Source organism: Drosophila guanche, unplaced genomic scaffold (assembly GCF_900245975.1).
Source record: "Drosophila guanche unplaced genomic scaffold, DGUA_6, whole genome shotgun sequence".
In the NCBI taxonomy this organism is placed as follows: Eukaryota; Metazoa; Arthropoda; class Insecta; order Diptera; family Drosophilidae; genus Drosophila; species Drosophila guanche.
The window spans coordinates 1,131,992-1,148,238 of record NW_022995744.1 but is presented as its reverse complement, the minus strand read 5'-3'; the positions used below and the strand labels follow the sequence as shown (position 1 = coordinate 1,148,238).

General features: G+C 39.5%; 2 protein-coding genes and 1 long non-coding RNA gene across 6 annotated transcripts; 2 read left to right on the top strand and 1 right to left on the bottom strand.

Moving 5' to 3' along the window:
• The first annotated feature begins 301 nt into the window (after window positions 1-301).
• On the top strand, window positions 302-1,931 carry LOC117580421. Its single transcript, XR_004573568.1, has 3 exons — window positions 302-665; window positions 734-789; window positions 879-1,931. It is a non-coding gene; the product is annotated as an uncharacterized LOC117580421 (long non-coding RNA).
• Window positions 1,932-8,146: 6,215 nt separating this feature from the next.
• LOC117580419 (COMM domain-containing protein 4) lies at window positions 8,147-11,162 on the top strand. Of its 4 annotated transcripts, XM_034266969.1 has the most exons (5): window positions 8,808-8,843; window positions 9,926-10,066; window positions 10,149-10,380; window positions 10,443-10,655; window positions 10,686-11,162. In XM_034266969.1, coding segments are annotated over exons 1-5 (609 nt in total). In that variant the 5' UTR covers window positions 8,808-8,822; the 3' UTR covers window positions 10,688-11,162. The 4 variants fall into 4 exon arrangements, with proteins under 4 accessions (XP_034122861.1, XP_034122862.1, XP_034122860.1 ...); XM_034266970.1 differs by lacking the exon at window positions 8,808-8,843 and adding an exon at window positions 8,147-8,210 and having other exon boundaries at window positions 10,443-10,728; XM_034266971.1 differs by lacking the exon at window positions 8,808-8,843 and adding an exon at window positions 8,660-8,753 and having other exon boundaries at window positions 10,443-10,728.
• LOC117580420 (leucokinin) lies at window positions 8,226-9,350 on the bottom strand. Its single transcript, XM_034266973.1, has one exon. The coding sequence runs from the start codon at window positions 8,852-8,854 to the stop codon at window positions 8,342-8,344; it is 513 nt and encodes a 170-aa protein (XP_034122864.1). The 5' UTR covers window positions 8,855-9,350; the 3' UTR covers window positions 8,226-8,341.
• Window positions 11,163-16,247: the final 5,085 nt, after the last annotated feature.

Here is a 16,247-nt window from a genome sequence, read left to right as displayed (position 1 = left end):
GTTTTGTTGGTGCAACTTGCCGTCAAGACTTGTGCGCCCATAGCACAGTGGGTTAAATGCATAATTAGGCGAGCAAAAACATCTCGCCACGCGACATTATATATTATTTATATATGTGATTGTCACCATTTGAATATCAAGAACAGGACGAGATTATTACTTAAGTAGTAAAATGTCAAGTACAAGTTACAAAAGCATACTATTCGATGACTCATATATTAAGACGAATTTTTGAAATTGCACATTTTGTTTGAGTGACAAATTAGTAAATTCAGCCACTGTACATTGCCAGAGCGTTCCAGAGAGAGATAGAGAGAGCCACGCCGTGCTCTCTTGGCATTCACGTTCGTCGGTGATCGACGTGGCGCGCACATTTCTATTGCATTTTGTTGATATGTACACTCGTAGAGTTCTTGTATGTATTGGTATTGGTGATTCTGTTTAGTTTTGGATTAGATTAGTTTAGGCGCCACTACTTGCTCTCAGACGGACAAACGTCGCTCGCTGTCAGGCCCTCGAGACATGATCAGATCGCATTAGAACAGCCGCTCAATCCCAACCCATCCGACTTTTCGGACTTCGTTTCTTGTCACAGCTGTTCATCTTAATTTTAACCTTTTCATTATTAACGTGGACATCAATTGTCCAACTGACTAGCGTCTTGCGTAAGAAACATGTCTTTTATCGAGTAATCGACGGGTCTTGATTTTTATTGCATATTCAATATACATAGGCTCGTAAAATTATATTTAAATACCAACACATACACGTTTCCGTGTTAAGTTTAAGGTAAGCCCTCATGACAACCATTTGCAACACCCTTTAATGGGCCTTTTAAACTAAATTTCTTATGATCTTACTATTTTAAATCTATGCAGAGAAAATGGAAGCCATTGGACCATTGTCAACCCACATGATATTTATCGTACCCTCATCAAAACTAGGCGAGGCAACGGAAACCCCTGGAATTTTAATGCAACCCACTCTACACAAAAATGCAGACTGGTTTTGGAACTGGGTCCTCTTATCGCTGAGTTTTTGGGCACCTTCTATGGCAAAGAAAGTGTATCTGAGTGTGTTTATCTTTGGTCTTGCTGCCTGTGTTAGTGTGTGTGTGCGCGTGGTGTGCGTGCCCCGATAACATTCGCTCATGGCGGTCTTATAGTTGTTGAATGCTCTCTCACAATGAATGATATCCACCCCAACCTCAAAGTGAGTTGCATGATTATGCACCTACATATGGATATGAAGGGTTTTCACGCTTATTGTCTTTCGAGCGTTAAAAAGTCTCATTTTGCAGCGTCCCACTTGGTGTAGTGGTTCCCTTAAAGGGGGGTCTTCTGGATAGGTATGTACATACATATATATGCACATAAGTTGAGGAGGAAGAGCCGGATGGCTAGGTGAAAGCCGGTTTCTCATAGATCTCATCCCTGCATGAACAAAAAGTAGTTACTCGAGTGGTTCGCTGCACTGAGTTGGCTAGAGTCTCTGAAGAGTCTGAGAGCTCTCCATTTGCTCTCCCGTTTTCCTTCGCCACTGTTTTTCGAAATTTCCATTCCTGTCTTCACCATTATTCATGGTTGGCATCGTTCCTCCCCTTGCATCGCGTACTGCACTGCTCGATATCTTCTCTTCCCTCTTTGGATGCACACTCGAATTTGCTTGCATTGCGTGGGCCTTGCTTTTGGACCTTTGGCAAATCTAGTAGCTGCTTCTCCATGCATACATACATACATATGTACATAAATATAGTTCGTTGCTTTCGAGGGGATTGGAGCGGATGTGCTTTGCTCGGTGGACAATTTACAAAATTTGAATTTATGAACTGCAGTCTTGTCTGCGCCCTTTCACTTCTCCTTTTCACTATCTTGTCTTAGCCATTCGTATATGTATGTACATATATAGGGAAGCATATACATACATGTATACATACATATACATATGTATTGTACACATCTAATAGATAAAATGCAAATTTACCTGAATCTTGAAAAGGATGATGAACTCGACAGGGAATATATCTCTGTATCAGTCAGGAAGTTATTGGCTAGCTGGCGATTGTTTACACTACCCATCACGAATGGTCTGATGATATATTTTTTTTTTATGGCGACAATTTTTTTCAAGAATTTTAAAAACTAATATTATTAAACTATTTATTATTTGTAAGTAATTTTTTAGAGATAGCTCTTCTTTTTTCAGATAACTTAATTAGTAATTTGTTGTATGGTTGTAGTAAACTGTGTCAATCTAAAACGCTGATATATACATATATAAATTGTACCCACACAGTTTGTGGTTTTATCTTACCGTCTGGGAAATATTAAGCTTTGAAATGAAAAACTTGATTTTTTTGCGGTATTTTTACGAAATTTAATTTAAAAAACATAGATTTTTATGAGCAGTGCCTTAAGCAACGTTGAATGAACCTATACAGCACCAATACATTAACAAATAAAATAATATTATATCATTTCTACTTTTAAACGTTGTTTTTTAACTAAAACAACTAAGTGGTTTGGTCCCATTTTTAGTTGCATCAAATAGCTTTTCAGAATGGCAATGTTCTTTACAAGATACTTAGCTATCGAACAGAACCGCTACCTCTGAAAAAAGCATTAGCAAATAATATAAATAATAATAATAATTTTTTAATTGAATATTTGATTTGGTTCCTTGAGGAAACAAAAAGTTCGATTTTGTGGAGTAATGTTATAGTCATAATGGAGCATGCTTTCAGACTAGTTTAAAAAAACCTCTGGGGAAAATCTAATTTTAGAAATGGAAGGGCGCGCGACTTATACGATTTGTTGGCCTTATCAATGCATACTGAGAATCCCCTCAAACAGTCGACAAGCGATTTTGCTGATAAACTGCGCAGCATAAACTATATTGTAAATATAGAACTGGTTTATTTTTGGGAAAAGATCAGGAGCGTGGTGGCCATGCCGTAACTGACCTAGAGCACATGATCGTAGCGTGCTCGCCGATTGAAAGCAGCGAAAAGAAAAAAGACACAAATTTCTGTTTGGCAAAGATTTCATATCAGCATAGTTCCTTCGCAACGGAAACGGAAAAATCGCAGAAAGGTTTGACTATAAATAAACCAAGGGATAGATACCAGACCTTAAGAGTGGAGTTCCCATGCCAGTTTCTGGCCAGAGTGATCTCTTTAACAGTCTTAGTCGATCTGCGCACTGTTTTAATTTTTTTTCCGTGTTATTCGCTTTGCTGCGGATCGTAACGTAACGGATCTGATCGCGTAATTTTCCATTGAAACTATTACGATCGGGCATCTGCGATTGGCGGTCATCTGTGATCAATGATCAGCATTAAAACAAACTTAATTATGCGATTCAGTATGTAATCGTACATACTCGTAGAAACCCATCGAGCAAACAGCAGGCCAGTGAGCTGATCACGTTTTCACATGCTGCTTCAGATAGTGGTCCCGGCAATAGTTCCATTGACATCGCCAGACGACGGCTATATGGCCAGACCCAACGCACATCGACGCAATGTCTGATATCGCGTGTCTGCGCTGAAAGCTGATAGTGGGCCCCTAATTGAGGACTCCCCAACACCCTAAAAATAGTAAGACCTCTTCATTGTTTCCATGTTAATCACCGAACTAATAGACCAGTGACCAAAGGAAGGGGAGAGAGAATGGCACTTATCAACATCTGTTTGCCAGACCAACTTGAGTAGAGTAAGTCCAGTGTGTACTGTGGCTAATGTATTTGATTTTCAAGTTTGGCTCGAGTGCTGGCGCCTCAATAAGGTGTTTGCTATATTTTCTAAGGTAGTGGTGATATAATAAGCTGTTTTTTCTCACCTATTACAATATATTTGCATACATTTGGACATTTTATATTTATTTGTATTAAAGCGTTTCTATGTTTTCTCAAAATTAATAAATACATGAACAGGCATAGAATATAACAACAACAAAAATTCGAGTAAGTGGCGTAAGAAACTTTAACTTAATATAACGTGATAATAACCTAAAAGTTGCTTGATTAGAATCACAATTCTACATTACATTTTTGAAGTCATTAGAAAATTAGGAAATATTTTTGTAAAGGAATAAAATATACTCTAAATTCCTATTAAAGTCGTCTGAGTATTGTTTTAGTTAGTTTGATATACTATTTTTGCATTTAAAAGCTTAAATTTCCCAGACGGTAAGCTAAAACCCCACGGTGTTTGGGTATACATTATAAATGCATTTATCATCTTTAACATGCGCGGTGCGTGTAACCGAACTGGTCGCGAACATGCAGTAAAGATAGGTGTTAGTCACAACCCGTATACCCGGTACTCAGTCAGTGTAGCTGTGAAAAAAAAAACAACAAAAGCTGCTGGATCCCAATTCCGTGATCTGGAAGATATGGTCACGCCTACGGAATGGCGTTTTTAGTTTTCCTTTATCTTCATTGTAGCTTAGGGGGGTTTTTCGCCCTTTTGCATGGACGGATGGTGGCGGGGCTAATTTTTGAAATACACTGGTTTCAGTTTGAGCATACAGAAGTATGGATGCAAAATTGGCGGCTCTAGCTTTTATAGTCTCTGAGATCCAGGCGCTCAACACGATGGACGAATAGACGGACAGACAGACAGACATAGACTGGGCTATTGAAGCTGATCAAGAATATATATACTTTATGGGGTCGGAAACGTTTCCTTCTATGCGTTACATACAACCGTTATTCGCACAAATACAATATACCCTATTTACTCTTCGAGTACCAGGTATAACGAGAAGGAACGTCTGAGTACCCGGTACTCAGTAGTACTTCTGTACCTTACATTTTACCCATTTTATACAAATGTCATCTACATCACTTCTCACGCCACCACGCTCTGTTAGCTCGCTCCCTCAAACCCCCGTAACATAATTTTCGAACTTTCCGATCGTGCGTTCCTCCTCTCCCTCACAAATCCAGTGCCTTTCCAGCGCTGCTCTTTCCAGGCGTGTCAAATGGTACACGAACAAGAACAAATTTATTTTCAGGAACTTTTGGGGAACGAATGGGGGTATGATTAAAAGCGGAGAAGATTGTGTGCCGAGTTCCAAGCTCCATTGTTGTTCTGCGGTCAGTCGCGCGACAAACTAGCATATCAGTTGTCAATTCTCTTCTCCACCTTTCTTCTACCCACCCATTCGTGTTTCTTCCTCTTCTCCAATGTTAAGTTCAATGACAGAATTTGGAGCCACCGTGCCTCCTGTCGTTGCTCATAAATCTTTGGACAGGGTTTAATCAGCCTGCCTTTGTTATCAGTGCTAATAAGTATGTATGATGGCCTACTTTTTTCAACATTTTATTTACTTTATGGAGGCAGATGGGGAATCGAGAAAGTTTAATTAATTAGCAATTTCAGTAAATGTTTGGCTCGCACCCAGATGGCCGAAAGGGGTCTTAGAAGTCTGGAAATACCATAGTCAATTAAACTAAGTTGTAGGCACTGTTTCTAATGATAATGAGTACATACATACATACATACATACATACATACATACATATGTACATAGATGCGCCGAGGCACCGGCTCTCTGGATTCAAACATTCTAATTGAACGGCTAATTGGCTGCAGTTCCGCTCTGGGTTAAAAGATCACTCTGGGATGGTTTTAAATAGATTACAAAGAGCTTACCAGAGCCGTATTATTTTTAGAGGAATATTTTTTTAGTGCTTAGGTAACCAGCTTTTAGATTTGTTATTGAGTGGAACCCTCCTACCTAATCAGGGCGATAACCGATCCATGCGGGCTTTATAATCCCAGGAATTGCAATTTTTCTACGTTTCCAAACTCTAATCTTGAAACGGGGCTGGGCTGTATCTGGGCTGTGGCTGGGCCTGGACATCTGTAGGCGTTGGCGCCGCTGCCAGCGTAGCCGTCTAAACGAATGTCGTTTACGTTGTGCATATTGTACAGTATACTTACTATGTATGCATAAGTATTTGGATTATCAGCTCATTTAATGATTTCAAGTTGAGATTTGTGGGCAGGCGATTAGCTAACATTTGTTTTTAGCGTGTCCAGCATCGGCCCAAAGGCAGACCATATGAGATAATTAAAAGCACATGCAGTCCTCCCAACCGTACTGATGCTGCTCTAGCTACTTTTTTTTATTGGAATACATATATACAAGGTTTATGGGATTTCTGTGCCCCATCCTCCGAACCTAAGATCCGCTTTGCTGTGCAGTCTACGTAAATATCTGTTAAACGGATGTTGTAAATGGAGTGTCAGTGGGTAAGGGAGGTGTGTCTGGACGATGCCGTTGCATATTTTTCCCATTGCACTATGGATAAAAAGCGCATTTTTTGGAATTAATCCAAAAATAGAGCTAGAGCTCTAAAAATAGGCAAGAATGTTCGTTAGACTAAAGTAGAATTTCGGAAAAAAAGTTAGTCTTTTGGACCTCGCCTACCTGCCGGCCCCATACGAACTGGAAGCCAGTTACGTCGTATTTTTTATAAATAAATTTATTAAAAAAATTAATTATGATAAAAGATCTTTAAAAACATTTTATAACTTAAAAAAAATATATATATGTGATTGACTGATTGAATGATTTTTTGGTTAAAAGTTATTTGTTTGGAATCGCGATTGCATTTCGCTCAGTACTTGTTTACCTTCGCAATAAATTGGAAAATTGTCGTTTAAATTGTAATAATGTATCTTTAGCTAGACAGGTTTCATCAAAACCTTCTACAGAAAAACATTTTATTGCATCTGCTTCGCGATTTTTGTTGGTTCAGACCTCCAGCAGTGCTGCATGAGTGAAAACATAAGCATCTGCAAAATTTAAGAGAACACACACATATTATGACAAAAATTCGGGCTTTTTACCCATAGTGCATTGGCTGATATGATCTGTAAATTGTATACTTAGCATGATCGCACAAATAATTGTATTGTAACGTATAATTTTATTGCATTGTCATAATTTAGTTTAAAGTTTCAAAAATAAAAATATATTATTATACTATATATATTATTACAGACAGAATGACGAAATTAATTTTCATTGGCTAAACCCAATAAAACCATTCCCGCAGTTTTTTTTTTATTTTTTTTTCATTGCACATTTTCTCATTCACACTTTTGTTCTCTTCTTTTGTTTTGCACGCTATTTTTTTAAATTATTGAATGTTTTCAGTTAACATGGCTCTGTTAATGGTTTACACACATTTACAAATACACAAAATGAAAACAAAAACAATTAAAAATCCACCCTGAAATGCAACCGTGCGAATGTGCAGTTACTTGGATGATTGATGTCGCTGGTGTATTTTACCTTGCAATCCTTGCATTTTTTGTGAGGGTTTTACCTTTCGTCGAAACCTTAGCTTTTTGACAGAAATTTCTCAGCATGAAAGCTACCTGGTTTCCTGCAAGATCGTTAGAATAAAAAACTTAAAATAAATAATAAATTATTAACTAAATATAAAATATTAATATTTAACTATAGCAAATATATAGAAATAAAAGGAATCAAATCAATGCAACACCATTCATAGTTGATTAGTTAGACGATAAAGAAGAATAATGAATAATGAATTATGAATGATAATTTTGAAACCGGATTCTAGCCCCAATTATGTTGTAAAGATTGAAGAACTGCCCCCAAAGCACTCCGAGCTTATAATAAATTCTGTGCAATTCTAGAATTTCTTTTCCTCTTTTGTTCCGCGCTTTCACTAATTGTCAATGATATCAGTTAACATATGGACTTGTGTCTCTGTTAATAATTTACGTACAGTTACATACTGAATGAAAAATGCAAATACAAATTTGTAAAATATAAGGTCATTAGACATACAATCCAATAAAAATGAGTATTTAGAATAAGCAAAATAAATTCTTCAATCGGATAAAATTATTGTTTCAGTGGTGAAAGTCTTTGTAAGCTAGTAATCAAATAGAAAATCAAAATCGAGGAATCTGATTTAAGACTACGGTATATTTACGGTATATTTTGAAGATGCAATGGTATATTTTGGTACAGTATATTTATCGATAGTTTTGCGGTCACACTGAATAACATAATAAAAAACATAAACAAGATAATAATATATTCTATTTCTGGTGTTCGTTCGGCAAACTCTTCACAATTATAAGTAACATTTTTTTTCTAATATTCAACTCAAACTGAAGTAATTTCGATAATAATATAAAGCTAATAAAACAACAAAATGGTGAGTGAATTTCCCAATGCTCGCTTGGCAATTTTCATGTTTATTTAGACATTTAGTGATATATAGAGGATCTCAATTGGCATTTCATACATTTTCGGAAAGACTCGAGAACAATCTCACTCCATCTCTGCTTAATAGTAGCTGCGATCTACTGTGCCCGCATCGGGCACAGCGAACAGTGGCTCTGGTGACCTCTTGCCACCCCACGAGTGGAATCGCTGCTTCTTGCCGAGGACCACGGAATTGCGCTTCTCGTCGCGCTGCAACTGGGACTTAATGCGGCAGCGCTCTATGACGGCATCCCGGATGATGGACGCGAACTCTACGTCGTTAAACTGAGCCATCAACAGCTTAAAGAAGGCCCAAATTTCGCCTCTCTGCGAGGTGGGCGGTGGGGCATAGTGGTGAAAGAGCCAGCCCCCCTCCGATAGGGAACTTTCCTCGCCGCTCACCGAACGGGCGTTGTACGCATCGCACACATCTTCAAAGCTGAGAATGGCCTGCATGATGAACCTACGGTACTTGGACAGCTGAAGCTCGCAGGTATTCAGCTCCACGTCAGCGGAGGTAGAGTGCGTGGGCAAGGCGTACAGCTGCCTGGAAAGGGCCAGCATGAGGAACAGTAGTCGCCAGGTCTGCATCATTCCAAGAGCTGCGTGCGAGGGATGTGGGTGCTCGTAATCCTCTTGGCCAACTGCTCTGAAAAATAGCTCGTCGTTGGCTTATATAGTTACGGATTTAAGCCCAACTGCTGGTCCGCCCACTGGCGGATGAATGAGTTGCGCCCGCTGACGACTTTGAAGTCCATAAAATAATTATAAAACGTTTGTCGTTTGCATTTTCTAAGCCGTTACACACGTCGCTAAATAAATACGAGTGCGTATTAATAAGCGTGGCATGCCCCGTCCTGTGCTCGTCCTGGCTGTGGGCAGGACAGTTGCAACAAATGCCATAAATTTTCACGCTTCTAGCTGCCGCTCGTTTTTTTCTTTCCGCAATGCCCGGAAATTTATTAATCCTACGTAAAGATAAACGTGACGTGCACTTGAAACTGAAACTGAGAACGACTCCCCAAACGACTTCGCTTTTATGTGGGTCTCGCCGAGCTTCTCTGTGTCGCTGTGATGGCACCACCCACCACCTCCCCTACGAACTAACTAACCCCTTTTTTCCTGCCACTCACTCAGTCGTACAAATGCTCGCTGATTAGCAGGCAAGCGAATGAAATTAATCATATGCAAATATAGCCACTTTTATTTTGCTCAAGTTGTTGATTCCATGTCCTTGCAAAGGGTATAGCAGTTTTAAAAGAAAGACTACGAATTTTCAGTTTAAAGAGTTTATTTTTGCTTGCTCATAAGGCTGAGATTACATTATTTTGTATGGTTATCTGGTTTGAAACATGTTCCGAAATTTCTTCATACGCAACCCTGTTTTAAAACCATTGCAAAATAGCATAAAAAGTAAACATCCTAGGGTATTCCGAGCTATACCCTTACCCACTGTAAGTCTCTCTCTGTACTCTGTCTAGTCTCTAATTTACTTAAAACGTGATGGGAATTGCTTGGCTGTAGGCGTTGTGTGTGAGTAAGCATGCGTGGGCGGAAGGTCTTGAAAAGGAGGATAAGGAGTTAGCCATAGATAACTCAACTTATTTCCTTATTCCCATAGATGTTATCCACCTACATATGGTATCATTTATCTTCTCCTTAAAGAAATTCCGTTTCTGCGGCGAAGGTGATTGCCCCGATTGGGTATTGGCCGAAATCATATCAACCCTCTCCAACCTGAGTATAGAGAACTTGGAAAAATTAAGCGATCTTGTGGCTGCAAGAATATGTGGTGGAACTTTTGAGGTGATGCGTTATTAGTTAGATATATTATCTGTAAGTGCCAACAGACTCACTCTCGCTCTCACTCTCTCTTTCTCTCGTCTAGGAATCGGGCATCAAATTATTGACATCCACACTCACCAACGAGGGAAAGACGGCCGTAGCCTGCATTCACTTTATGCTGATAAATGCTGCCCGCTACAATTGCACGGAGAGCATATTTGGCGAGGAGATCCAACAGTTGGGCCTACCCAAGGAGCATGCTGCGGCCATGTGCAGTGTCCTGCAAAAACGTTCGGGTTCCATACGTCAGAAACTGATAGACAAAGCATTTAGAAGTTGGTTACATTTAGTTCCTTGCAAATGCACTGTATTGAAGTTTTCTTCTCCACCTTTCCAGTTAACGAGCTGCAATGTGTACGTAATGTAACGTCGTCTGGCGAAACACCAGCGAATTGTGCCACCCTGGAACTGAAAATATCTCAAGAACTGGTAGAAGGCCTGCCCAAGGATACCACGCACATTGTTAATTTGGAACGTTCACAAATGATAGCTCTGCTGGAAGAGCTGAAGGTGTGCCGAGATGTCATGGATAAATATGAAAATAAAAACTAGAAAGGGAAGGCCGGGCACGGGAAGAATAAAGCCTGAAGAGACTGCTACATCTTTAATGGAATACAAACGAACCCGCAGCTTTTCTTTCATTTCTGCAAAAACATTGGCAGCGACCATTAAGGCACAGACAACGTTGTGTATCTAAAATATTACGCTGCTGCCCAGGATGTGGGGCAACGTGCAATAGTCCGTTCCGGGCACCAAGTCTATCAACGTACAGTGGATTCTTTGCGTTCACAGCGCAGATGGCAATTAACGAAAAGTCTGTCAGATCGAGTAGAATATTGGCTCAATCAATTGAGACTTTTCCATAGTGAATGTCCCGCCTGGAGTCTACTTAAACAATATCAGAATCCTCTCGCAGTATTGGCAAAAGAAGGTGGTTTTTGCCGACGTCAGCAGTCGGCTGACGGTAGCACATACTCTTTAGAAACTTTGTAAAGAGAGAGATCCTTATCTTTCTTTCCTCTCCTGTACTCATATATAATATATATTTATTCCCATTCCAATTTAAAAAAAAAATTTATTGTCTATAGTCAAATGTGATTATATATTCTATTTTATATTTAGTTGTTCTCACTAGTTGTTCAAACTCCCTTCGCAGAGAAGAAGAGCTTTCAAAACTCCCTTAAAAAAGCAAGGGAGCTTTCATGATGCGAAATTTGTACCGAAAACTAAGGTGTCGACAACAGGTAAATACGCCAAAACTAATTTCAGGTTTACACGGCCATTTTATCCTACGTGATCGAAATCCTCTCCTGTGTCTAAGCGGACAGGGAAATCCTCTCCTGCCAGAAGTTCTCGCATGCACTATTAGGGATCGTTTCAACAGGCGCGAATGTGCGAGCTTTGAAAAGTTCGTCCTCTTTCACCTGCTTGCCATGCCTTGCAAATTATATTAGCAAATTTGTAAATTGTATTCGTCAAACTTATCAGTCTAATTTATATTTATTACTCTTCGATATTCCATAATTATCAGTTAATTCTTAATTGAAAATAAATCAATTCTGTAAACAAATACATATATTTTGTCTATAGTCAAATGTTAATATATTTATTTTATAGTAAGTGTTTAAATTCAAGTTTTGTACCAAAAATTATTTTAATGGAAGCATCTCCTCTGGAAGCAACTGGAGAGAAAATTTTAATTTAACCGCCAACATGAACTTTCTGTGCTGTTAGCGCGGCTCAGTTCTGTTCATGTTGTTCCACAGAATATGAACTAGAATATGTATCGATAACTTTGGTAAAAACTAGTTCGAAAATAAACTGTAACGGCTTACAATATTTGAAAACAAAGCAATACTTTCATTCAGCTAAATCAATATTCGTGTTTATTTTAAAAACATAGTTCAAGCGGCTTAGGAGACTTTGCTTAAGCTTTGCCCCAGCTTAATTAAACATACTAAAAATCCGTTGTGATTTCAATTTTAATATATTTCGACAATATTGGGAGGAAAATATACGCAAATAACTTTTTATTGAGCTTGAATTTGTTTTGGCATTTTGGGTATTTTGGCCTAAGGAACCTGACCTGTTCCTTTTGCGACCAGTTATGCATTAGCATGTACATAACTACGTACAAAATATTTTCTATAAGTTACATTGCAGTATATAGAGTTTTTGTAGTGTAAAATCATTCAATTAGGCTTATGTATATGTTTTAGATCCTCATAATTTGACCTCTTTTTGGACGAATTTCCAAAATTAGACAAAAACCTTCTTGCGAAAAAATCAGCATTAGCTATTTACATTTGTGAAATTAAACACTGTATTATCATCTACTCTATCTCGGCAACGGAAGAGACGTGGCCGAAAGAAATATTGGAAAGAAGGGAATATTTTATTCAATGACAAATTTTTCAAAATTGTTTTCACTCTCCCCTTTCATAGAAAACTCCACATAAATGTCCTCAACATTCAACCACAAATTCAACCCTTTTCAACCTCATTTCGAATACATGAACTGTATCAAATTTAATCAACTTCCCTGCAGAATTAGGTACCTATGTATGTACATATCTTTGCTGATATAAATTATAGCATAGCGTGCGGTGTAAATAAAGTGAATGAAAAGATAGAAAAGAGAGTGAATTCGTGGCAGGAGGGGTTTGTTTCCCTCCCAAATTTGCTTATCATCCGCTTTGGTCACGGCAATTACCGTCGCATCCTTTCTGGACATCCTCCTGTGTGTGGAGCAGGTTATTAAAATTATCTGCAGTGGCTACAGAGATGAAGAAAATTTCAATTAAAAGAATACAAAAAATAGAAGAATAAATTAATTTTGAGCTCTCTCTCTTTCGTCCTCTTTGGAGGACTTTCTAATTATAAGCTTCGGCAGCAGCTGCGGAGGTTAAAAGTTGCGTTTTTATGGCAAATTTTTTTTGTATTGTTTTTTCAATTAAACTTGTCAAAAAACGGAGGGAAAGCGAAATTTTTTGATTGCTGCGTTTTGATGTGCTTGCTGTACCCGGTACTCGAAGAGTAAATAGGGCATATTGTATTTCTGCTCGTAAGTGGATGTTTCCGACCCCAAAAAGTGAATATATCCTTGATCAGCATCAAAAGCCGAGTCAATATGGCCATCTGGCCTGTCTGTGCGTCCGTCCGTCTGTCCTTCTTGTTTGTCGGCTAATTCTCATTAACTAGAAGAGCTAGAGCCACCAAATTATGACAACAGACATCTCTGATATCACACTGATACAAGTGTATTTAAAAGACTAGTCCCGCACAATTTCCAAGACAAAATATCCCAATTCGGTGATCTGATAGGTATGCTAATTCCCTACAGAATGGCGTTTATAGTTCAGTCATCTGGATGCAAAATTTGGTGGCTCTAGCTTTTATAGTCTCTGAGATCCAGGCGCTCAACAAGACGGACAGATAGACGAACGGACGGGCAGACGGACAAACGGACAGACTGACATGGCTATATCGACTCGGCTATTGCTGATCAAGAATATAAATACTTTATGGGGTCGGAAACGTTTCCGTCTGTGTGTTACTCTTTTATACCCGGTACTCGAAGGGTAAATAGGGTATATTGCATTTGTGCACAAAGTGAATGTATGTAACACAGCATCAATAGCCGAGTCGATTGAGACATGTCTGTCTGTCCGTCCGTCTGTCTTCTTGAGCGCCTGGATCTCAGAGACCATAAAAGCTAGAGCCACCAAATTTTGCATCCAGGTTTCTCTCACACTGTTACAAGTGTATTTCAAAAATGCGAACCGCCCTCTTCCGCCCCCGCAAAAGGGCGAAAACCTACCAAATATACAATTTTGAAGATAAAAGAAAACTAAAAACGCGAATCCGTAGAGAATGGCCATATCTATCTCCAAATTGGGATCCGATTGGATCATTATTATAGCCAGAATGAAGAAATTAATTTGCAGTGGCTAAACCCTCCCTGTCCCGCTGCTTTTGTTGTTGTTTTCACATTCTCTCTTCACGCTTCTGCTTCACTCGGCCTCTGCCTCTGCCGTTCCTCTGCCTATGCCTCTGCCGACTTTTAACCCACCCCGTCCCGCAGCTTTTATTTGTTTTTTTTTGTGTGCGGGCGCGGCCTCTGCCTCTGCCGCGAGTCTGCAGTGTGTGGGTCTAGGAAAGGGCGGCGAGCTAACGGAGCGTGTTGGTATGAGAAGTGTTGTAGATGTAGATGACAGATGAAGAAAATATTTAAAATTTGACAAAACACCGCTAAGGTGCAGATGTAGTACTGAGTGCCGGGTATAAAAGTTGTGACGCTTAAGAAGCGTCTCACACGTTCCTACTCGTTTTTTTGTATTCGTTATTTTTTCAATTTTTTCTTCTCTTTGCCACATGCTGCTGACACTTGCAGCAGCGATACGCCACCAGCTCCGCGCTCTATTCCTCTTCCCAGTCCAAATTCTGCTGTGTTTCACTTGGACTTTGAACTTTGATTTATGATGCTCAATAGCTGAAATTATGGTGTACTTGTGTGTGTATGTGTGATTCTGCTAGTTCTCTCTCCTCTGCGACATTGTCACCTGTTCTTTAATTAAATTTCCCCTCAAGGTCTGAAATGGACGGCAACATTGAATTTCGACACTAGCCTGTCCAACAGTGCACAAATATCATATCGTCAGGTAAATAAATGTTCCACGTAGCTTTGATCCAATTACACCAGCAACTATTTACCCAGCATTTAGTTGGTGCCTCATTCACGTTTCCACTCTCAGTTCTTGGTCTTTCTCCTTGTTCCTATTTACGTAAAATGATATCTAAATATTTGTGTGTTTTGCCAGTCCGTTTGGCAGGATGGCACTTAGTGTAAACAAGGCGGCAATGTCAAGAGAAATGGTTCACGTAATACTCGTGTGGTAAATAGCGTACAGGATTGATAGGGGGAAAGGTAGGAGGGAGCCTGCCTGTCAAAAAATCCGAGATGTGCACTCGTGAGGGTGGGAAGAATGGTTCCTCTGGTACATGGCACATACCAAGACCCAATTCTCTCTGTCGACCCTCGTAAACCCCCAACCTCTCATCCCACTGGCAGATTCGACTGGCATCGCCCAAACATGTGTAACGTTATGTTTGGCCAACCCACTCCATACCAATTTCTCCGGCTTGGCAACGCTGTCACATTACGCGCCTGTTACCATATCTTTACAACTGTATCTGCAGATCGTCCTCCACGCACTTCTATGACAAAGCACAAAACTTAAAAACCTTATGCATGTGATTTGAGGCCGCCCGTCGATGAAGTGTTGTGGGGAGGAAGAGGGCACAAGTGGCAGCCTTTTGTCTGTGGTGGCTGTTGGTGGTGGGTGTGCTTCCGCGTACTTCTTATTGTTCTTTTGCTGCTTCCGTTCCGGGTTTTAGTTCAACGATGTCGCCGTCCACTTCCACCCTTGCGATGAAATGGGCCGGTGGCTATCACTATTTGCCACCCTCTATGAGCTCTTAGTGTATTTATTGTGAGGGGAAACCACTTTTTGACTTTTTCAATTTGACTCTTCCTATGTCTGTTTCGGCCTTCCCCTCAGAGTAATAATGAAATAAACGTTTCGCTAAATGCCTACGTATTTTGACATGAGGGTGAGTTGGCTTAAGAGTATTCTAGAGATGGGAGGTGGATGGACGTCATGCAATTAATTCGATGCGATTTTCTTTGGAGGGGTACTAGCGAGAGCTAAAGGGAACCACAAATCAGGTTGAAATGTATTCTATGCAATAGCATTTGAAAGAATATTTACATACACTATTAATGGATTGATTGATTAAAAACAAGTGTGCTTTTCAGTATCTATAGATCTAGATATATAAACAAAATATCTTTGAAAGTCTTCGACTAACATATTTTACCCATATCATGAACCCTGTTTGTATATCCATTTCATTCAGAGCCTCACCGTATAAGAAACACTCTAGAAATTTAATGATTCTGCTAACCCAATCAAGTATTCATATGAACTTAAAATGTTCCGCCATTCTTTCATGTCCTCTGGCAACACCTGAACATTGCGCTACTGCGTGCTGAAAGCTGGCGGAGATTGACTGCTCGACATTAATCAACGCATAAATTTAACGCATTATTATTTATGTGCCTTCTCCACCTACCCCCCCC